The 18,608-nt window shown below is 42.7% G+C and overlaps 1 protein-coding gene across 1 annotated transcript in view; it reads left to right on the top strand.

Annotated features, from left to right (window-relative positions):
• Positions 1-18,608, top strand: part of dnah1 (dynein, axonemal, heavy chain 1) — a 367,482-nt gene that overhangs the window by 149,379 nt on the left and 199,495 nt on the right. Inside the window, exons 27-29 of the mRNA XM_073072534.1 lie at positions 3,002-3,165; positions 5,316-5,429; positions 17,005-17,193. Of these exons, the coding sequence (XP_072928635.1) occupies positions 3,002-3,165; positions 5,316-5,429; positions 17,005-17,193 (467 nt within the window). The remainder of the gene's footprint in view (positions 1-3,001; positions 3,166-5,315; positions 5,430-17,004; positions 17,194-18,608) is intronic.

Here is an 18,608-nt window from a genome sequence, read left to right on the forward strand (position 1 = left end):
GGTCTGGAGTTGTTGTTTTTTCTTGTGTTGTGGGGCTTGGGGAGGACACTAAGCTCACTTGTCTTTAATTTAGGTGCTTTTTTGTTAATTCTCTTCCTTTGTAGCATATTGTTATTGTATGCTTAATTTTGCACTGTATTAATGTTCCTCATTGGGATTTGGGGTTTTTAATTTGTAAAATGTTTTGAAAAACTAATAATAAAAAAAAGAAATAGCCATCTACTTGCTGTGTAGATGAAAACAGAATTGTGTAATCATCAGTGAACCTTCACAATGTTGACCTTATGATAGAAGGAAGGTTATTAATGAAGCCACTGAAAATGGTTGAGCTTAGGACACTAGGACTTGAAGAAATCCTGCTGTGATGTTATGGAGATGGGATGACCTCCAAATCTATAGATATCTAAGAGATATGTCTCCATCTGTTAAAATAGTTTTGGTTTGGTGCCAATTGATTTAATTTGTAACAAGGCTCTTTGATGCTACACTTGGCCAAATGCTGCTTTGGTGTCAAGGTCAGTCATTTTTATCTGTCCTCTGGAATGCTTGGACCAAGGTCTGGAAATGAGTACTCCAAGCAAAAATAACTGCGCATTGGTTATTTGGTTATTGGTATATAAGTGCTACTTGATTGCACTAATAGTAACACGTTCCATCAATTTTCTAGTGGTTGAGATTAGACTGACTGAGCAATAATTAATCAGAATAGATTTGTTCTTCTTTTTATGAACAGGATATTCTGGGAAATATTTCACATATTCACAAGTAAATGCAAGTGTTGTAAATAAACTGGAACAGTTTAGCTATACATGCTAGCATTTCTGGTGTGTTAATTCTCAGAATTGCAGCTGGGCAATTGACTGGTCCCATATCCCATACTCTCATCAGTTATTTGATATCATGTAGAGTGATCTGAATTGGCTAAGGACTGGAGGAAACAACTATTCATTTGACACATCTGGCTCAACATATTCACCAATGGTTTAGTCTTCTAAATTGATAGACAGTTATCTAGTTAAAAATTATTACCCCTCATGACTAAATGTATTAGAGCTTTTAAAAAAGTGCACATTACCTAATTGCATTTCTAAGCCATGCATATTTGTAGCTCACCTCAATACATATTACTAATTTACAGGGAGCTTCAATGCCTTTCTCTTTATCTGTTCATTGTCATTTTTCACAATTCTGTTAATTAAACCCATTTGTCCCTGATTACTTATTTTATCAAAAGTTGTGCCTATAATTGAGGTAATGGTAACAACCATCTATTTTTGCTAACTTATTTTCAGAAAATGTATAACTTGCCATTATTCTTTGACATAACCCTTACTTTATGTCTTGGCAAACTTCTATAGATATGTGATGGAAAGTGTGCTGACTGGCTGCATTATAGCCTGGTGTGGGAACACTCTTTGAGCAGACAATCCTTCAAAAGGTGGTGGATTAGGCCCAGTACATCATGGGTAAAACCCTCCCAACCATTGAGCACATTTACCTGAAACATTGCCGTAGAAAAGCAGCATTCATTATCAAAGATCCTCACCACCCAGGCTATGCTCTTTTCTCGGTGCTGCTATCATGTAGAAGGTGCAAGTGCCTCGGGTCTCACACCACCAGGTTCAGGAACAGTTACTACCCCTCATCTATTCGACTCTTGAACAAAAGGGGATAGCTACACTCATTTAAAATCTCTTATATTTATGGATGTTATATTGTTATTTCATGCTGATTATTTATTGCTATTTATAATTAATTGCATTTGTACAGTTTGTTTACAGTTCTATAGATTTGCTAAGTATGCCCACAGAAAAAGAATCTCTGGGGTGTATATGGTAACATGTATGTACAGGCAGTCCCCGGGTTACGTACGAGTTCCGTTCCTGGGTCCATATTTAAGTCGGGTTTGTACGTAAGTTGGAACAAGTACATCCGGTATTATTTAGCGTCAGTTAATCAAACATTTGTCTTAGTATACAGTATATATTTTATCTTTCTATGCGTATAAAACACTTAAGAAACACATGTATTCCAATAATTAAACCACTGTGTTGCTTAGTAATAATTGTAGCTTTCATCAGGACAGGGCTTTTCACATGCTCCGTTATTCTCACTTTATCCGTTATCCTTTAAAATTGTTCAGATCGACTGAGCCTAACGCTTTTCTAATGACGGGTGGTGTTTCACCTCTTTCCAAACGCTTTATTATTTCCACTTTATTTTCAATCGCGATTGCTTCCCGTCAATGGAACAGAAACACAGCGGGCGTCGGGTCCCAAGGTCCGCTGGGTCCTGATGACTACCGCACTGAGACAGGCTGAATGGGATAAGTGGGGGCTGTGCTGGGTTTGGGTATTTGATCATCCACAATATTCCGCATGGGAATTTAAACTGGAGGTGGCAGTGATTTTTTTTGCGAGGTCGAGTTGCGAGCTCGACATCAACCCAGCACATGGTACGGGAGTCACTGGATCGACATCAACCCGGCATGGAAGCGGTCTGTCACTGGATCGAACTCAGAAACCTCCGTTCTCCAGCGTTGCACTGATCTCACTGCGCCGCTAGCCGACCAGAACGGGTGGTGGGGGCAGGGTCTGGGTGAATCTTACTAAGAAAATTTTAAACCAGATACTCAACACAGTGTCAACAGCAACGACTTAAAATGGTGGACGGTGTTGTCCTTCCTCGGCTCATAAGTACGAGTTGTCCGTAAGTCGGATGTTCGTAACTTGGGGACTACCTGTACTCCGATAATAAATTTTATTTTGAACTTTAGTCTTCACCCTCAATTCCAACTTCCTTCAACCCTCTGGGATCATACTGACTTCCTCTGGTGCCTTCTTTTGGATTGGTTAACATATATTTTTAATGTTATTTTTGTGTATTTATTTTCAGTAATGACTCTTCAATACACTTTCAGGCATACCAGCAATAATAAATGGTGATGAATACAGATTCTTCTTTTTAATCACTTTTATTGTCCTTATATTTTGAACAAAAGCTGAATGATTTGGTAACTCTTGTGCAAGGGAAATTGACAAGAATGCAAAGATCAATTCTATCAGCATTGATTGTAATTGAAGTCCATGCCAAGGATGTAGTGGCTAACCTGCTGGAGGAAAATGTTCAAAGTGTGAATGACTTTGAGTGGATCAGCCAGCTCAGGTAACAGTCTGTTTTATCAGTGGAAAAGACTGGATTGTATGCAAGACAAAACAATGTTTACACCATTAATATATAGATATCAATATTAATTTACCTACTTTTCTAATTAAGAAATATAATTATAGAAGGATTTTTATTTGATTAGTAATTCAGTTGACACTATTATGGTGAAGCTAATTTTTGGAATTGATATAGTAAGCTGGTTAAAGGAGTGGGCATTATATGGTTTGCTGCTTGTTGGAACATTTACCCTGCATGGCTGATTATTCCAACTCCCAGTATAGTATGTGTATTTTTTTCATGCTGTATGCAAGCATTATCTATGCTGTATTAATACTTTATTAAATATTAAATATTAAAGCAGATCATTATTATTAATTATAATATTGTGCACCACTATAACCAGTATGCTGGAGGAAGTGCTGTACCCCATGTGTGCTCTCAAACAATTTTCAAAGAGACCATTGAGTCATGTTATAGGTATTCAAGTACATTTCTATCTTACCTTGTGCATAAGAACTGACATAACCATAAGCTATGAACACTCATGCTATTCTTGACATTATCCACATTTCTGAATTTTGTTTCATTTTTAATCCTCAAATTTATGCCACCCTTACCAGTCTGAATAACAAATTGATAACATTTATCAAAAAATAGCAACATTGACTGTGGAGAGAAATGATCAAATGCTATATTTTAATCTGAAGACAAATATTTTCATTCTGCTTTCTCTAGCCAATCTGTACATTAATAACACCTTTAATTCTATTTTTAACAACTTTGCTCATGTCCAAAAGTTGGTACTTTAGCAAAATGTATTTTGAAATTCTGTATATGCATCAAGTACATTATTAATTGTTTTCACTGTTACATTATTTAAAAAGCTTAAATGTCAAAACAAGTTTATTTAATAGATCCCTCACCACTGATGTTACACTAAATGAATTGCAGTTGAACTTGGCCCTTTCCACATTTTGAAGTTCAATAATTTTAGTCCTGTAGTCATTGGCAGTAATTTAAAGAGATTGAGAGGTTTTGGCAGAACTTTTGCAGAAGGTCAGAAACTATAGACCGACCAGACAGATGGAGAGTCTTGACCTGAAAAGTCAATTGTCCATTTTCCTCCAAGGACACAGTCTAACCCATTCAGTTCCTCCAGCATCGTGTGTTGCTGCAAAAGCTTGTCCCTCCCGCAGTCCTTTCTGAATCTGTATCTCCTCCCTTACGCATCATGCAAATACTCCAATCTCACCAAATTAGTTCAGATAATTCCCTATGGTCCTAAGTAACCTCTCTTTATAGATAAGTGCCTAGATGAAGCACATTTTCCAGAACTTACTTCATGGTCAAGGTGTGCAGATTTTCCTTCTGTACTTTCATCATTATGTTTACTGTAATAAACAGTGCTTTAAATTTCTAAATTCAGTGACCCTTAGAACAATTTTGAAGATAGAATAATAAAATGGAAACAGGATCTTCCACCCAACCGGTCCATGCTGTCTAGCACATCCACCCTGGTTGTCCCAGTTACCTGTGTTTGGCCCATAACCCTCCAAACCCCTCTCCTCCATTCCTCGTAAATATTGCTATTATACCAGCCTCAAATGCTTCCTCTGGCAGTACATTTCATGAGCTCACTACTCTGTGTAAAGAAGTTGTCTCTCAAGTCTCTTTTAAATCTTGCCCTTCTCATCCTGGACTCTCCAACCCTGGGGAAAAGACAATGACCTTCCACCCTCTTCATACGCCTTATGGTTTTATAACTTCTCTCAGGTCACTTCTTGATTCTCTGTGCTCTGAGAAATAAAGATCCAACATGGCCAAAGCTCAGGCCTCTTAGTCCAGGCAGTGTTTTTGTAAATCTCTTCTGTATCTCTTGTCTGTCTGTAGGATGCTTGAAATGTGAGACACTCAACTGAATGTTTGCCCTCCCTATACCAAATCTGGATGTCTAATTTTATTATAAATCTTTGGATAATCCAGTGGAGATTTAGTGATATTGTGTGTGGGGAAGCAGTGTATATGCTAGGGAAAAGTAGGTGAATATTCATTTTGAACTGGTGAGAAAGCTGGGTGAGATAAGTACATGGATTATGCAATGTATGCCTTTCCAACACTAACATTAAAGCATGGAAAACCTCTTTCAGGTACTATTGGGCACGAGATGATCTTCGTGTATGTGCAGTCAATGCTGAATTTCTCTATGGTTATGAATACTTAGGGAATACTGGTCGTTTGGTCATCACACCACTTACAGACAGGTAAAATAGCTTTCCTGTTTGTTTCATTACACAGATTTTTGTTAAGTAATCTTCTTGTTGATTATATTCAATTATTTTAAACACCAGATAAAAGGCTGCATCTATTTTGCTGAGGTATTTATAGTTCAAATTTTGTTGCTGTACTGTGGGTTAATAGTCATGGAACAAAGGTGCAGATAAGGCTTTAGTTAATAAATACATTAAGTCTTCAAATGTAAGGCTTTTGATTTAGTTTTCTACATGTCATGTGTTTGTACTATGTTTTCCAACAAATCTCCTCAAGGGCAGAGTGAGTGTGTTTCCTCTCCCACTGATGCCACACACTATAAAGCTGCTTGTAATAGAGTTAAAGAACACTACAGCACAGAAATAGGCCCTTCAACCCATCTAGTCTGTGCCAAACCATTAATCTGCCTAGTCCCATTCAACCCTCATCCATGTATCTATCTAAATTTTGAAATCGATCCCACATCCACTATTTGCACTGTCACCACCCTCTTAGTGAAGAAGTTCCCCTTCATGTTCCCCTTAAACATTTCACCTTTCATCTTTAACCTATGGCCTCAAGTTGGAGCCTCACCCAACCTCAGTGGAAAATGACTGCCTGCATTTGTCCGATCTATACCCCTCATAATTTTGTAAACCTTTATCAAATTTTCCCTCAATCTTTTATGTTCTAGGGAATGAAGTTATAACCTATTCAACCTTTCCCTGAACTCAGGTCCTCAAGTGCTAGCAACATCCTTATAAATTTTCTCTGCACTCTTTCATCTCTCCTGTATGTAGGTAACAAAAGCTGCGCATAATACTTCAAATTAGGCCACACCAACATCTTACACAATTTCAACATGACATCCCAACATTTTCATCCAGATCATTGATGTAGATGACAAACAACAATCCCTGTAGAACACCACTAGTTACAGGCCTCCAGTCAGAGAGACAACCATCTACAACTACTTTCTGGAATCTTCTATAAAGCCAATGTTTAAACCAATTTGCTACCTCATCTTAAATGCCAAGCGACTGAACCATCTTGACCAAGCTCCCATGTGAGATCTTGTCAAAGGCCTTCCTAAAGTCCATGTAGACAATATCCATTGCCTTGCCTTCATAAAATTTCCTGATAACTTCCTCAAAAAACTCTGTAAGATTGGTTAGCCACGAATTAACAAACACAAAGCCATGCTGACTATTCCTAGTCAATCCCTAACTATCCAAATACTTACTGTATATATCAGGTCCTTTAGAAATCCTTCCAAAAACTTTATCACTACTGCTGTCAGGCTCACCGGCCTATAATTTCTTGGCTTAATTTAGAGCCTTTCTTAAACAGCACCACATTAGCTATCCTTCAATCCTCCAGCACCAGACCAATGACTAGGGATGTTTTAACACCTCGGCAATTTCTGCACTTACCTCCTTCAGGATACAAAGGGACACTTTGTCAGGCCCTGGGGATTTATCCACCCTAATTTGCCACAAGACAGTAAACATCTCCTCCTCTGAAATCTGTATAGAGTCCATGACCTCACTGCTGCATTTCTTCACATCTATAGATTCCATGTCTGTCTCCTGACTAAATACGAAGGCAAAAAATTCCATTTAAGGTCTCCCCCTTTTCTTTTGGCTTCACACATAATTACTAATCTGATCTTCCAAAGAACCAATTTTGTCCCTGATATCCTATTGCTCTGTAGAAGCCCTTAAGATTCTCCTTCACCTTGTCTATTAGAGCAATCTCATGCCTTCTTTTTGCCCTCCTGATTGTGTTCTCTTGCAGTTCTTAGACTCCTCAAGTACCTCATATATTCCTGCATGCCTAGATCTGCTATGCACCTCCTTTTTTTAAGCCAGGACCTCAATATTTCTCAGAAACCAAGGCTCCACTAACCCATTAAACTTGCCTTTTAATCTGACAGAAAAATATAAACTCTGTCCTCTCAAAATTTCACTTTTGAAGACCTCCCACTCACCAAGTCCACCTTTGCCAGAAAACAGCCTGTCCCAATCCACATTTGCCAGATCCTTTCTGATAACATCAAAATTGGTCTTTCTCCAATTCATAATCTCAACCTGAGGGCCAGACCTATCCTTTCCTATAATTACCTTGAAACTAATGGCATTATGATCGTTAGATGCAAAGTGTTCTCCTCCACAAGCCTCTGTCACCTGCCCTGTATCATTCCCTCATAGGAATCTAGTATCACACTCTCTTTTTGGGACCTCTATGTACTGATTAAGGAAACTTTCCTGACCATATTTGCCAAACTCTTTCCCAACCAGTCCTTTTACAGTATGGGATTTCCAACCAATATATGAAAAGTTAAAATCACTTACTATCACAACCTTACGTTTCTTGCCACAGTCTGATCTTTACAAATTTGCCTCTCTAACTCATGTGTACCATTTGGTGTTCTATAATATGATCTCATTAATGTCCTCATCCCTTTCTTATTCATCAGTTCTACCTATAAAGCTACACTAGATGAGCTCTCCAGACAGTCCAGACCGAGCATGCTGTGACATTTTCCCTGACTAACAATGCCACCTGCTTCTTCCTTAATCCCTCCCACTCTATCACATGGACAACAATGGGAACCCTGAACATTAAGTTCCAGTCTTGCCTTCCCTGCATCCAAGTTTTATTAATGGCTACTGTGTCATAATTCCACATGCTGATCCATGCCATAAGCTCGTCTGCCTTTCCTACAATACTCCTTGCATTGAAATACATGCAGCTCAGAACATTAGTCTCACCATGCTCAACCTTTTGATTCCTGACCAAGACAAAGCCTGGGCACCTCACATTAGTGGCATTCCCATTTAAACTTCTTCCCTGCATACTTGGTGCTGTCAGTGACAAGCGTGGTGATGTGGCGACCCACTTCCTACACAGGCGAACCGGCTCACAAATAGCCCGCGTGCAGGGAGAGACTTTGGTAATGCACCTCTGACGTCATTTCCGCCTGGAGAGGGCGGGAGCTAGGGATTAAATGCCTGCGCCGCAAAGTTTGAATAAACTAGTTTCGAAACACCTTACCGACTGCGTGTCGTTGTTTCTAGCTCTGTATGTAGTACATCGCTACATTGGTGACCCCGATGGTCCAAACGGGATTTGGACCAAAGATGACTGACTCTTCATCTGTTCACACAGTTTCGCTAAAACTGCTGACTTTCTGGACCATGCGTGTCGTTTAGCCAAGTAGAAGCCCAGTTCCAGATTCGGCAGATCTCTTCTGATTCCACGCGGTACTATTACATGGTGAGTGCCCTTGACCAGGAGACGGCCGCCCAGGTTGCAGATTTCATACAGTTGCCCCCAGAAGAACGCAAATATGAAGCATTCAAGGCGCTGCTCATTGGGACCTTTGGCCTCTCACGGCGTGAGCGAGGTGCCCGCCTGCTGCACCTGGATAGTTTGGGAGACAGGCTGCCGTCAGCATTGATGAACGAGATGCTGGCCCTGGCTGATGGACACAAGCCCTGTCTCATGTTTGAGCAAGCGTTCCTAGAGCAATTGCCCGAGGACATACATCTGCTGCTGGCCGATGCAGATTTCAGTAACCTCTGGAAGGTGGCGGCCTGGGCAGACATGCTGTGGAAAGCCAAGAGGGAGATTGTGGCATCCGTCAGTCAGATTACCAGGCCACGCGCCCAACAGCAGACCAGACCAGGCCCGGCAGGGGGGGCGCACACAACACAGAGGCAGGAGTGAGGAGGCCAGTGAACGGTGGTGTTTCTACCACCAGCGGTGGGGCACAGAAACCCACCATTGTCGCCCGCCCTGCAAGGGCCAGGGCCAGATGCCACTAATGACTATGGCGGCTGGCCACCAGGACAGCCTCTTGTACGTCTGGGACAAACAGTCGGGATGCCGCTTCTTGGTCGACACCGGAGCGGAAATCAGCATCTTACCCCTGACGGGGTACGACACCCGCAACAGGAAGCCAGGGCCCACCCTGAGGGCCACAGATGGCAGCACGATACAGACCTATGGCACCCACACAGTGCAGCTGCAGTTCGGCGCCAGCTGGTTTACGTGGGACTTCACACTGTCCGCGGTGGCCCAACCACTCCTGGGGGCGGACTTCTTGTGAGCTCACAACCTGCTGGTCGACTTGCAAGGGAAAAGACTGGTACATGCCGAGACTTTCCAGACGTTCTCCCTGGGTGAAGCCAAGTTGCCGGCCCCACACCTGGACTCTATCACGCTGTCGGACAACGAATTCACCAGAATCCTGGCGGACTTTCCATCGATTCTGGCACCGCAGTTCACGGCAGCCATGCCCAGACATGGGGTACAGCACCACATTCTGACCCAGGGACCACCCCTCCACGCCCGCGCACAAAGGCTCCCCCCGGAAGAGTTCCGCCTGGCGAAGGAGGAGTTCAAGAGGATGGAGGAATTGGGGATCGTATGGAGGTCCAACAGCCCATGGGCCTCCCCCCTGCACATGGTGCCCAAAGCAGCCGGGGGTTGGAGACCATGCGGCGACTAACGCAGACTGAATGAGGCTACAACTCCAGACCGCTACCCCGTGCCGCACATACAGGACTTTGCAGCAAACCTGCACGGGGCAAGAATTTTTTCCAAAGTAGACCTCGTCCGGGGATACCATCAAATCCCGATACACCTTGAAGACATCCCCGGAACAGCACTCATCACCCCGTTCGGCCTGTTCGAATTCCTCCGAATGCCGTTTGGCCCAAAGAATGCTGCACAGACGTTCCAGCGGCTAATGGATGCGGTGGGACGCGACCTGGACTTCGCGTTCATCTATTTGGACGACATCTTCATAGCCAGCTGTTGTCGTCAGGAGCATCTGTCCCACCTCTGCCAGCACTACTCCCGCCTGAGTGATTTCGGCTTCACGATCAACCCAGCCAAATGCCAGTTCGGTCTCGACACCATCGACTTCCTGGGCCATAGGATCACCAAAGACGGGGCAACACCTCTGCCCGCCAAGGTAGACACGATCCGCCACTTTGCCCAGCCCAACACGGTCAAAGGCCTGCAGGAGTTCGTTGGTATGGTGAACTTCTACCACCATTTCCTCCCCTCAGTAGCCTGTATCATGCGCCCTTTGTACACCCTGATGTCGGGTAAAGGCAAGGACATTACTTGGGACGAAGAGGCTGCGGCCGCTTTCGTTAAAGCCAAGGAAGCCTTAGCAGATGCCGCGATGCTGGTGCACCCCAGAACGGATGTTCCGATCGCCCTCACGGTGGACGCATCCGACACAGCAGTCGGTGGGGTTCTGGAGCAGCTCATCGAGGGGCGCTGGCAACCCCTGGCGTTCTTCAGCAAGCAACTATGACCACCCGAACTCAAGTACAGTGCTTTCGACCGGGAGCTGTTGGCACTGTATCTGGCAATCCGGCATTTCAGGTACTTCTTAGAAGGCAGACCGTTCACCGCGTTCACGGACCACAAACCGTTGACCTTCACGTTCACGAAGGTGTCCGATCCCTGGTCGGCCTGCCAGCAGCGACATCTGTCCTACATCTCCGAGTACACGACGGACATCCAGCATGTCTCGGGAAAGGACAACGTCGTGGCAGACGCTCTCTCCAGACCAGCTTTCCAGGCCCTGTCCCTGGGGGTGGACTATGCAGCACTGGTGGAGGCGCTGCAGGCAGACGACGAGATGCCCAGCTACAGGACCGCAGTCTCGGGTTTGCAGCTGCAAGACTTCCTCATAGGCCCAGGTGAGAGGACCCTCCTGTGCGATGTGGCTACTGGCCAACCTCACCCCATCGTCCCGGCAGCCTGGCGGCGGCAAGTTTTCAACTCCATACACAGTTTGGCGCACCCATCTATCAGGACAACCGTTGGGCTGGTCTCCAGCAAGTTCGCGTGGCATGGACTTTGCAAACAGGTCAGTGAATGGGCCAGAACGTGCATGCAGTGCCAAACAGCCAAGGTGCAACGGCACACTAAAGCCCCGCTGCAGCAGTTCAAACCCATCCACCGGAGGTTCAACCACATTCATGTGGATATCGTGGGCCCCCTACCAGTGTCACGAGGAGCGCGGTACCTCCTAACTATGGTAGACCAGTTCACGAGATGGCCAGAAGCGGTCCCGCTCACTGACACATCTGCCGATTCCTGCGCCCGAGCGCTGATTGCAACCTGGGTAGCACGCTTCGGGGTACCAGCCCACATTACCTCCAACAGAGGCGCCCAGTTCACCTCCAGCCTGTGGTCGGCTATGGCCAGCTTGTTGGGAACGCAGCTACACCACACAACTGCCTACCACCCACAGTCGAACGGACTAGTGGAACACTTCCACCGTCACTTGAAGTCGGCTCTCATGGCCTGCCTGAGAGGACCTAACTGGGTGGACGAGCTTCCCTGGGTCCTGTTTGGAATTCGCACAGCGCCCAAAGAGGATCTGCATGCCTCGTCGGCCGAGTTGGTGTATGGCGCACCCCTGGCCGTCCCAGGAGAGTTCATACCAGCCCCAAGGGGGCAAGAGGAAGAACCCGCAGCAGTCCTGGACAGGCTACGCGAAAGGCTCGGCAACCTGGCCCCCGTACCGACTTCACAGCGCGGACAGACCCCGGCCTACGTACCCAAAGACCTGCAGAACTGTAAGTTTGTGTTTGTACGAAGGAGCGCACACCAGGTGATCAACAACAACAGGTCCACGTACGTTCTGGACATTGGGGGGAAAGAGGAGGTTTTCACAGTGGACTGACTCAAACCAGCCCATGTGGACTTGGCGCAGCCGGTCGAGGTTCAGGCACCGTGGCGCAGAGGCAGAACTCCCAAACAGAGGCTGATCCAGACTGTGGACATTGGGGGGTGTATCGCCAGTTCTGGGGGGGGGGGGTTATGTGGCGACCCACTTCCTGCACAGGCGAACTGGCTCACAAATAGCCCGCGCGTGGGGAGAGACTTTGGTAATGCTCCTCTCCGGTCATGCTCCTCTCCGGTCATTTCCGCCCGGAGAGGACGGGAGCTAGGGATTAAAAGCCAGTGCCGCGAAGTTTGAATAAACTAGTCTTGAAACACCTTACCGACTGCGTGTCGTTATTTCTAGCTCTGTCGTTGTTACATCGCTACAGTGAAAGGTTTTACCATAATGCTTCAGATTGAGTGAGAAAAGAGTTAACAGAGTGAGTGTCGATCTTGTAAATATTGAGACTGGGGAATTACTAATGGAAAGCAGGGAGATTACAAATGGCTTAAACATGTATTTTCAACTAGTTTGTCCATTAGAGAATACAGGTAATATTGCAGAAAAATGACTAACTTGGAAACTGGAAGGGAAGAAAGTGGTGCTGAGCAAATTGCTGGAATGGCAAACAGATAGGTTTTTAGATCTTAATGAACTTTATAGTAGACTTTTAAAATAAGTTACTGGTGAGATCAGAATCTGATTTATTATCACTTATTTGATATAAAATTTGTTGTTTTGCAGTAGCAGTACAGTGCAAAGAAATAGAATTACTAACTGAATAGACAATGATCAGGAAATGCAGTATAAATATAAAATAGTCAGGAAAAATATAATAGAATCATTTTATCTTAATAGTTTGTGCATGGATTTTAATCTTCCAAAATCACCTAATTCAGAAAAGCTTCCCTCTGAAAAATAACAAATGTGACTCCTTTATTCAAAGGGTGAGTGAGAGAGAAAGTAGGAAACTAAAGTGAACTTAACATCTGTCATGGGAAAATGTTACCCTAGGAAATAATCAAGGTAATTAGGGAAAGTCAGCATTGTTTTGTGAAAGGAAAATTACGTTTACCGATTTATGAGAGGTCTTTGAAGAAGTTAGATACAAGGAGAACCAGTTGTCCAGATGCTGCATCAAGTATTACTTTGGAGAAACATGCTTTTGATACAAGAGATAACTTCTCAGCAAGAGTAGTAGATTAGTTGGACAGTGGTAAGTATAACTAGGTCTTTTACTGGTTGGCAATATGAAACGAATGATGTGCCACAGATATTATTTCAGGGGCTTGTACTTTTTATGAGGATTAAACAACTGACAGTATGGTTATTAAATTTGTTAGTGACAGAAAGGCAGCTGCGAAAGGAATTTAGCAGTCTGAAAGGAATATAGATGAGTTAATCAAGTAGATAAAGATCTGGCAAATGGAGTGTAATATACAAAAGTGTGGAATTATCTATTTCATCAGGAAAAAGTAGAATGGAAGCATTTCATCTAAATGGTCAGAGATTATAGAGCTCTGAGATGCAGGGGGATCTGGTGTCCAAGAGTATGATTTGTGAAAACTTAGTATGTAAGTACAACATGAAATGCTGAAAACGACAGTGACCTTTTATCGTTTATTACTAGAGCAATTGAATACAGAAGTATGAAGATTATGTTTCAGTTAAATAAGGCATTAGTGAAACACAACTAGAATGCTATGTGCAGTATTGCTCTCCTTATTTAAGGAAGATTATTAATGCTTTCAACAGAAGTTGTATTGTCTTATGTGGAATGATCTGACAGACTAGCCTTACTCTAGGCTGTGAGTTACTTCCCCCTTCCCTTCCCAACGGCAATATTTCTGCCTGTTCCTCTCCAAGGTTCCTTCCAGAATTGAGAAGTAAGGGTCACTGCTTAAAAAACTATGAGAAGTTGCCCATTTAAAACAGAGAAAAATCAATATTCTTTCTCATGCAGGGTTGTGAGTCTTCGGAAATCTCGTACTTAAAGCCAGCAGAAGCAGAGCAGAATCTTTGAATATTCTAAAGCAGAAATATTCTTGATAAGCAGGGGGATAAAAGAATACCCCAGACAGATAAAATACAAATTTGATGTTGTTCAGTGAAGATTATGTTAAAAAGGGGTAGCTATTATGGACTATGGCCTATTGCTATTTCTAATTCAAATGTTGGCATTAATTGTGGCCAGGTCCTCATTACCAATATTTTATAAAGCACCATTGACCAAAAATTTAGTTGGACCAACCACATAAATTCTGTAGATATAAATGTAGGTCAAAGGTGAGTGTTGCATCTCTTAGTTCTTCAAAGCTATTCTACCAGCTAAAAGGCACAAGGCAGGAATTCAATGAGTACTCTTCAGTTGTCTGAATGAATGCAGCGCCAATATCATAAAAGAAGCTCTTCTGATCTAGCAACCAAGGTGATGACACCCAATTTAAACAAGCACCATATTAACACTGGTGTACACAGCCTACAGTGTATATAGGATTAAACATGCTCTGCAACAACTCATTGAGCCTCTTGATAGCACCTGCCAAATCCCTCTACCACCTGGAAAGACAAGGGTAGCAAGTGTATGACACTTCCACTCCATCCAGTGATATTATCAACAGTGGCTTAAAATTTTAAAGTGGTTCAAGAAAGCAGGTCACAAGGTCACAACCACCTTCTCAAGGTCAAATAAGAATAAACAAACCAGCAATGTCCACCTCTTACTTATTTACTTCAAGTCTAGTCTAGTGTAGCTTTCTCTGTGCTTTTTTTTATGTAGTTTAGTCTAGTTTTTGTACTGTGTCATGTAACACCATGGTCCTGAAAAACGTTGTCTCATTTTTACTGTGTACTGTACCAGCAGTTATGGTCAAAATGACAATAAAAGTGACTTGACTTGACTTGACAACGTTTCACTTATGATCAAAGAATGCAACTCTGAAATTCTTCTTCTCCAGATAGCCATGAAACCAAGAAATAAAAGAACGGCAGCAGATCATCAACCCCAAAATCCCTCCTCCCCGCACAAAAAAAGGACAGATATGGAACAGGCACATTGACCCCCAAATCCCCCTCCCCTGCACATAAAAAAAGAGAAAGATCGGGCGAAAAACAGCATACAAGAAACTGTAAGACTGAAAAAAAGTATATAGTTCAAGTCTATATCCAAAATGCAAAAAACCTGGGTAATATTCTCTGGACACAGCGGCAGACCTTCCTCTCTCCAGCATCACAGCAATCTCACCAGGAATAAAATATGAGTCTCCCCTCTCCAGCAGCAGAGCGATCCTACCAGTGATCAAAAGGCAAGCAGCCGATGCTCACCTTCCGCATTTGCCTCAGTGTTTCAATCTCCCTCATCGCTTTAATTGGTGAACAATAGAAGCTTGAATCAGCAAAATGAAGTCGAACAGTGGCTCACACCCTGTCCTGCAGTCTTCTCACCATGAGGTTCCCATGCTCTACCTCTGTCTTCACTGCAGAGCACTGAAACACCCAAACAATCTCCAGACTGCAAATTCCAGGCTGCAACATTTCCAAAATCACATTCAAGACAAAAAACAAATGTAAAAGACATATAAGAAATTAAATATGCAGTTTCATGATCTATCTAAAAGATGTTGACCAATGGAGTGCTGTAGACAGTCAATATCTTGACTGGAACACTTGGGCCCTTTGCTTCCCATTTTTCATAATCCTCTTAAGTTGATGGTATAGTTGGAGTTCATCCACGCTTCTGCAATCTATTGCATCCACAGTACAGGGGATTGGTCTATACAGCTTCACCAGAGCCCTGTTGGCCAGCCTTACCAGTTTCCACCTCTCAGCTACGGACATAGGGCAATGAGTATTCCTAGAGCATGGATAACAATAATATGCAAAAGAGATTTTCATTGAATGTGTGGTAATATCCCAACTCATTCATGCTGAGTAATGTGCCTACCTTAGTTAGCCCTATTTAAGACCTTATGACATAGGAGCAGAATTTATCCATTCAGCCCATTGAGTCTGCTGTGCCATTCCATCATGGCTGATCCCACATCCCACTAAGCCCCATACACCTGCCTTCTCACCATATCCTTTGATGCCCTGACTGAACAGGAAACAATCAATTCCACCTTAAATATACCCACAGACTTGGCCTCCATCACAGTCTGTGGTATAGCATTCCACAGACTCACTACTCTCTGGCTAAAAAAAAAATTCTTCTTACCTCTGTTCTAAAAGGTGATCCTGCAATTTTGAGGCTGTGCTCTCAAGTTCTGGATCCCCCACCACAGGAAACATCTCTCAACATTCACCCTATCTAGTCCTTTCAACATTTTGTAGGTTTCAATGAGATCCCCGTGCATTCTTCTAAATTCCAGTGAGTACAGGCCCAGAGCTGCCAAATGCTCCTCATATGTTAACCCCTTCTTTCCTGGAATCATCGACAACACATCCTTTCTGAGATATGGGGCCCAAAATTGTTGACAATACTCCAAGTGCAGCCTGACTAGTGTCTTCTAAAGGCTCAGCATTATCTCCTTGTTTTTATATTCTATTCCCCTTGAAGTAAATGCCAACATTGTCTTTGCCTTCTTTACCACAGACTCAACTTGTAAATTAACCTTCTGGGAGTCTTGCACGAGTACTCCTCAGTCCCTCTGCTCCTCTGATGTTTGAACCTTCTCCCCATTTAGATAATAGTCCGCACTATTGTTCCTTTTACCAAAATGCATTATCATTTGTCTGCATTTGGACTATATTTTTTGATTTTCTTTCTATAGTTATATTCCAATTTCATGACAAATGTTTCCATTGTATTGTTCTAATGGAATTCATGCCTGACCTGCTGAGTTCTTCCAGCGTTGTGTACGTATTCTAATAACTGTTTTACTTGATCCTAGATGCTACCTCACATTAACTGGTGCTCTTCACCTTAAGTTTGGCGGAGCACCAGCTGGACCAGCTGGCACAGGGAAAACAGAAACTACAAAAGATCTGGGTAAAGCCCTTGCAATACAGACTGTGGTTTTCAACTGCTCTGACCAACTTGACTTCTTAGCAATGGGCAAATTTTTTAAAGGTTTGGCCAGGTAAGGAATAAAATATGCTCTGGCACAGGACATTGGTATTCCTACACTCTATTGTGGATGTGGTTAATTTTATTCACTTTATAATATAAAATGTGTATATTCAACAAAGAAATTCATTAGCAGAGTTTGAGGTGGGATGGGTATGATTATTAACCTTTTCATATGAATTTTCATTGAATTTTTAAAGTCAGTATAATAAATCTATTTGATACTTGTATCCACCTCAAAAGGATATGTGGTGGTTATAGCTGAAGCCTGGGCCACGATCAATTTCTGATATGATCTTAGGGTCATCTCTCTGTTCCTGACTTGTCTTTATAACCTTTGACTGCCCCAAAATTTTCAAATCAAACATTCCAAACAGTTAAGAAAGGATATATATAGTACTGAAATTGATGTGGGTAGCAGCCCCTTAACTCTAAGCATCATTCAGGGCTTGAGCTGACAATGTCCAGTGGCATTACTAGACATGAGATATTAAATCTGGTTATTCAGAAGGATATTAGAAATCTTATGATGTTTTCTGGCTTAATAGCAGTATTCTTGGTGTTCAACAGTTTAAGTAAGATCTCAATGGGTGGAAGCTGGCTGTCATATTTGTTCATGAAAGAAGAATGTTCCTTGCAAAGCATCTGTGATTACTACAAAGCATTTAACAATGATCACACACAATTGATAGTCCATATATTTCTTTGATTATTCTGCTCTAAATGCATTTGTTCATCTCTTGCAAGAGTATTAAATTGTCCAAATTTACTTGATATTCTTTGCATTTCAATAATTCAACTGTTTCATGAATATTTTGCAAGAATTTGTGTACATGTTAAAGTTCTCAACCTGTAACATTGAAAGAAATTTCCTCCAACCAAGTACTAGAAAGACCAATACTTTAAATCACTGCCACAAATTCCTAGTTACTATCTTCATTCCTTTCCCTAACATCTGTTGCTAGAACTTTTAGTCATAACATGTTTATCTCTGAACTTGATAATTTCAACACTTTTCAACTCATTTTAAGCCCTGCCATACAGATTAAAGTATGTAAATCTCACCATGTACTACCTTGAGGTTCATTTTCTAGCCCTTCAGGAGGTTCGTCATCTGCTCAGGGCTAGATCTCAAGTATTGAAGTCTGGTGACCCAGGCCTGTACAAGAAAACCAGGTGTGACTTGTGGGGTGCTCTTTCAAGAGCGAAGAAACAATTCTGAGCGAGGTTGGAGGTGACATCGGATGCATGTCAACTCTGGCAGGGTTTGTGGGACATTACTTCCTATAAAACAAAACCCAATAGCATGAATGGCAGCAATGCTTTGCTACCAGACAAGCTCAACACCTTCTATGCCAATTTTCTAAGGGAGAATACAACTACAGCTGTGAAGATCCCTGCTGCACCCGATGACCCTGTGATCTCTGT

This window comes from Hemitrygon akajei, chromosome 19 (genome assembly GCF_048418815.1).
Source record: "Hemitrygon akajei chromosome 19, sHemAka1.3, whole genome shotgun sequence".
NCBI classification, from domain to species: Eukaryota; Metazoa; Chordata; class Chondrichthyes; order Myliobatiformes; family Dasyatidae; genus Hemitrygon; species Hemitrygon akajei.